This window comes from Montipora foliosa, chromosome 8, assembly GCF_036669935.1.
Source record: "Montipora foliosa isolate CH-2021 chromosome 8, ASM3666993v2, whole genome shotgun sequence".
NCBI classification, from domain to species: domain Eukaryota; kingdom Metazoa; phylum Cnidaria; class Anthozoa; order Scleractinia; family Acroporidae; genus Montipora; species Montipora foliosa.
This window is the reverse complement of record NC_090876.1, coordinates 32,122,023-32,126,952: the sequence shown is the minus strand read 5'-3', so window position 1 is coordinate 32,126,952 and position 4,930 is coordinate 32,122,023. Positions and strand designations below refer to the sequence as shown.

Here is a 4,930-nt window from a genome sequence, read left to right as displayed (position 1 = left end):
GAGCATTGTTTAATAATTTCTTGAATGTTATGTCGTATGCGTGGTGCTTTTTATGAATGGAAAATGCAGAAAGAGAATCTCCAATACTCTTATTTAAAGGCCAAATTCTTTAGTTTTCTTAAGGGTTGTGAACATCTTGATACAGATCGTTTGGGTGCCGTCACAAACATATACCACCTTGTTGAATTCTTAGCAGATACCAGAGAGCTGAAATAGCCTGCATTTTGCAAGTCCATCATTATTCCTTGGAGTACCATCCCTAGCAAAATTTTTCCTTATGGAGAAAACTGCTTCTAACACTTTCATTTTGATAATAAATTGCAACACAGTTTCTTATGTCAGAGGTTTCAGACGAGGTTGGTGAAGTTGACAGTGTCGTCAACGAATGCAACGTGTTTGAAAGAGATGGCCCTTTGACCTCAAGGCTACTTCTTACTCGTGCCAATTGTTACTCCGAAAGGAAAACCACAGAAAATCGCATGACCGGAGCAAGGTCTATTTTACTTTTCTTGCGTGTTTTCTGGGGATTGTTTTAGGGTCTATCAGCCGAAATTTTTACTCTCCAAGCAAATTAAAGCTCTTAAATTCACTTGAGGTTACTTACTATCCTGCATAGAACTATCCTATCCCGTATCTCGCTTATGGAAATGGAGCATATCCCGGTCTCGACGTCGTATCTTCATCCCACATCTTGCCTTTGAAAGTTTTCATATCCCACATCCCGCCTCACCTATGTTGGACCCTCAGAAGTGTCCTGCAGTTGCTCTCATACCTGCATCACAAGAATTGGAAAAAAACGCCAAGGATGTCCTTGCAGAACTGAGGGATAATTTTACACTGCCTTGTAAGTGTGGATCAACGAGAAAGCCATGGAAAAACAAAATAGGTTTTGTTACAAGCAAATGTTCGCTTTTACAGATTAGCAATCGACCTGCTTGTATGATTTTAGGATGATGTATGAAAGTACAAGCCAGCAAACAGGCGACCCAAATTGGGAAAACCAATTGATGAGTGAAGAACAGGAAGCAAAATTGAGATATGAACATGTTGTGGTAAGGATTTTTAACTGTGATAAACATTCAGAATAAATTGAACCCTTCATCACTTTTCCTTGGCAGAGCAAACGTTTGTGCTTCTGCACTTCATCAATAGTATGTTGAGGAAGAGTTCGGGCATCGATGATATATTCATCCTCGGTGAATATATTCCCTTATCCTTTTATTACCTCAATGTAACTGGTGCTCCGTACGTCCATCCGTCCACCCCTCTATGTATGCCAATGTTACCAGTATCTTACTAGTTTACAGTATACATCTTTGATATTGGACATTCATGTTTTGATCAATTGACACCTGTCAAAACAAGGCGTCCGCTTACCAGTATCACATGACCATATCGCGGGCTGAAGCTTAGAGCTCACTGAGGTCAGCTGTTTTTTTTTTTACCGCTGACCAGGTACTGGTTTTCAATTGGAGTGCAGCCTCAACCTAGGTTAACTCACCTAAAAATAAGAGAGGCTTCATTTTTTGCGCACTTCCTGTGGCTCAACGCAGCTACATGACCATGGTACTTCAACTTTAGTTCTTACACAGTCAACGCTTTTCGTTTTCAGGTGGAAAAGGGTTTGGAAAATGTTTTCTTTCTGCCTCTTCACTGGTTTCAATCCGGTTTGACATATCATGATAGCTGTGGTCCACACTGGCTGCTATGCAGTTGTTTTAGTCAAGCATTGGAGAGACATAAACTTAAAGCTGAGTGTTTATTTTTAATTTGCTTAGAGCTGCTTTTTTCTCTGTATTGCAATTTTTGGCATATCTTTAGAAGCTCTGATAAGATTACATGATGCCTGGAGGACCTATGACTAGAACAAAAATGAAAGGCAACGACAAAACAGAATACCAGTAATAGCTCATACTTATTCCACTTTATCTCTGAGATAAAGTGAATAAAGTACGTCAGTAAAACTATTTATGGTTTCTAATTTTAGCGTGATTCCTATTCTCTGGGTATTGACAGTTAACTCTGAAATGGCTTTTTTCCTTTCCATTCAGAACTGTTTCCGCTGCTAATGTTCTCACAGTAGCAAATTCTGGAAAAAAAGCGAGTGCCACTTCAGTTGCAGCTGCCAGAGCCGATAAGTAAACTGTTACTCTACTAGATATTTCATTAGAATTATCGTAAAGATTGACGAAAGGAAATGCACTTTTTTCCTTTTACTATGTTAATGATATAATAAATGAAAGAAAAAGGGATAACTGTGCACCTGTGGGCGGCTAGCAAAATGGTTTTTTACCCCTTTCTCGATACAGTACAGTGATGCAAACATCTTCATTTTCGGCAGGTTTGCAAGAAAGCTTACCTCAGCCCTGCCACCCTCCTTGGTCTGTTTCTCTAAGATCAAAAATGATATATTTGAAGGTTGTTAACTTGCGTAGCTGCGGCTACCAGAGCTGGTAAGTAAACTTGAATTATCGGTAAAATTGGTGAAGGGAAATGCACTTTTCCTTTTACTATGTTAAGTTGATAAATAAAAAAGGGATGTGGACCTGTGGCGAGCAACAAAGTGTTCTTACCTTTTTCTCTATACAGCAGTGAAGCAAATATCTTGTTAATGAAGAAAGGTTAAAGCTTAATTATTATTCTTTTGCCATTGAGATATGGATTGTACTAAATTCGTTAGTGAGCTTTTTCCTCAATATTTTTACACTGCGTTCAGTTTTGTTCGTTTTTACCCTACATGTAGCAAAAGCAAAGCGTTAGAAGGATGAAAACGAAAATGAGCAAATGAACAGATTTGTCAACAATTTCATGGCTAATCTCTCGGAAGAGGAAAAGAAGCTGCCATTCCTAACCAACCAAGCAAGGGTTTTGAGGGCCTATTCAGAAGGTAGTATGCAGAGGGTAAGTAAATTAAAGGAAAACAAGGTAAATATAAATGTATTGGTTGCTACGTTCTAAGGCATATTTACCCCCATGAATAAGTGTTGTCTTGTTTTTCCATGTCTAATAAGTGCTCAAAAGTGTTTTTTTTCTATTTTTGGAACGATCAAATCTATAGCATGCTGCTGAAGAAGGAACGCAGTATTAATACAATTAAAAACCATCTGACTGTGGCCCTTTTAGATGGATAATACATGCAGTTTAAATTGATATGTCTTGTTGTTTACTATAAATGACATTTTTATGCACCTTCCCTTGTTCCCCCAATCCCCATAACTTTTGTGAAGGTCTATCGCGAAACCAACTTTAATTTCCATTTTGCCTGGATTGTATAAAAACCCTCACAGTAGATAGTAATAGAGGTTTGATTTACTAGTGCTGTTGACGTGAGTAAAGTGTAATTAACCTCCTGGAGGATGTCAAAATTGTTGTGGAGGAAGACAACATTGTTACAGTGTGTTCTAAAAATCAACGGCTGCATTAATTGTTATAAACCTTTATTTGAAATCATGCAGACAGAGAACCTTGGGCAGGTAACAGATAGACAGCCATCAGCAGTCATGGCCCTCACGCAACTGGAGGCAGCCTTTCCTCACATTCCCTTTACAACTTTGGAGCAGTTGTTCAGGGAATGTGGGGAAAATGTAAACACTGTACTTGACCATCTGATGACCAATGAAGCAAGCGGCCGGGCTCAATTACAGCAACCCTCGTGTACTATGACAGTGGATGATTGTGAAAACCTCCACCGACTTTCAGCTTTATTTCCACAGTTTTCCAACATGCTTGATGATTGTTTTTCTCGTTTTCCTTTGATTTTGGTAAAACTGTTGATTTTTTGATTAGTCTAACTTCATCCTTAACTGGCTCGTCATCATCACCTCCATCTTTGTCATCACCATCATCTCTTGTGTTAAGTTTTTCTGGTACAGAAGACTCCCTTCCCTCCTCTTCTGCACTTCCAGACCCCCTGTCAACCCTCTTAAGTTTTCCTGAAGGGCACACAAGTGGCTGAAGGCCATTCAGGTGCCCTCACTGTGGGTACACTTGTGAGGCACAGGATTTCTATTTTTGCCCACATTGGGGGCACCCTCTGGATGGTAGGCCCCACCTTTGATCTGTGCAACATTTCTTCTGAAAGTGAAAGGAATTTTTCTTTGGCAGTACATTTGTGAACAAATACACCCTCTTCTCTTCACGTCATAAGCAAATTCGAACTTCTAGTCAATGACATTAAAGCTCAGGAATTATTTGCATGGTTAAAACAATGAGAGAGTATGGGTACTTATTTCATGAATTATATAGCACAGTCAAGAGTGTGGCTTACTGCTGTTTCGTGTTATTGTGGTAGGGTGTATGGAAAATATGGAATCCTGAACCAGACCCAGACAAGTGAACATTGGAGATGTTTTGAGGGTGTTACTGATAATAATTGCCATGGCAAGACTTTTCATTTCCATTTGTTAATTCATTCATTCTTATTGTCGCTTTTTGTTTGTCTGGTTCAAAACTTTTCTTTGAGAATTTAAGCTTGAGTCTATATGCGCATCAGCATAAAGGAATTTTCTTTTTTGAATTTTGTTTCTGGGGACTTTAACACCAAGCATGTATACATACGGATGTCTCATAGTCACAGTGCCATAAGATCGTTTCTGAACAAAGACAATCTAAATAGCTTACAAAAAGCGAACCTCCACTCTTAAGGCAAATATTGCTCAAAATGCTCTAAATGTGTAAAATACAAGATATTTGGCACTAAAAATTATTCTTCTAACCTTGTTATTTTTTTTCTTGGCCTTCAAAAGCGGCTTTCGCAGCAAGTTCGAACTTCCTGCGTTCGCCATCTTGTTTGGTGTGCTAGGGACTCTGGGTTGATATGACGTGTAAAGGTTGCTGGGCCTAACGTTTCTCATGTAAACACAGCAAAACAAAGCTAGAAATTACTTGGGACTGGCAATAAAAGCGATCATCATGTCGATTCAACCATACC

At 39.0% G+C, this 4,930-nt stretch overlaps 1 protein-coding gene across 1 annotated transcript in view; it reads left to right on the top strand.

Annotated features, from left to right (window-relative positions):
* The first annotated feature begins 4,911 nt into the window (after positions 1–4,911).
* LOC137968643 (P2X purinoceptor 7-like) overlaps positions 4,912–4,930 on the top strand; it is a 1,274-nt gene continuing 1,255 nt past the window's right edge. Inside the window, exon 1 of the mRNA XM_068815168.1 lies at positions 4,912–4,930. This exon is cut by the window's right edge and continues 222 nt beyond it. Coding sequence (XP_068671269.1) covers positions 4,912–4,930 — 19 coding nt within the window.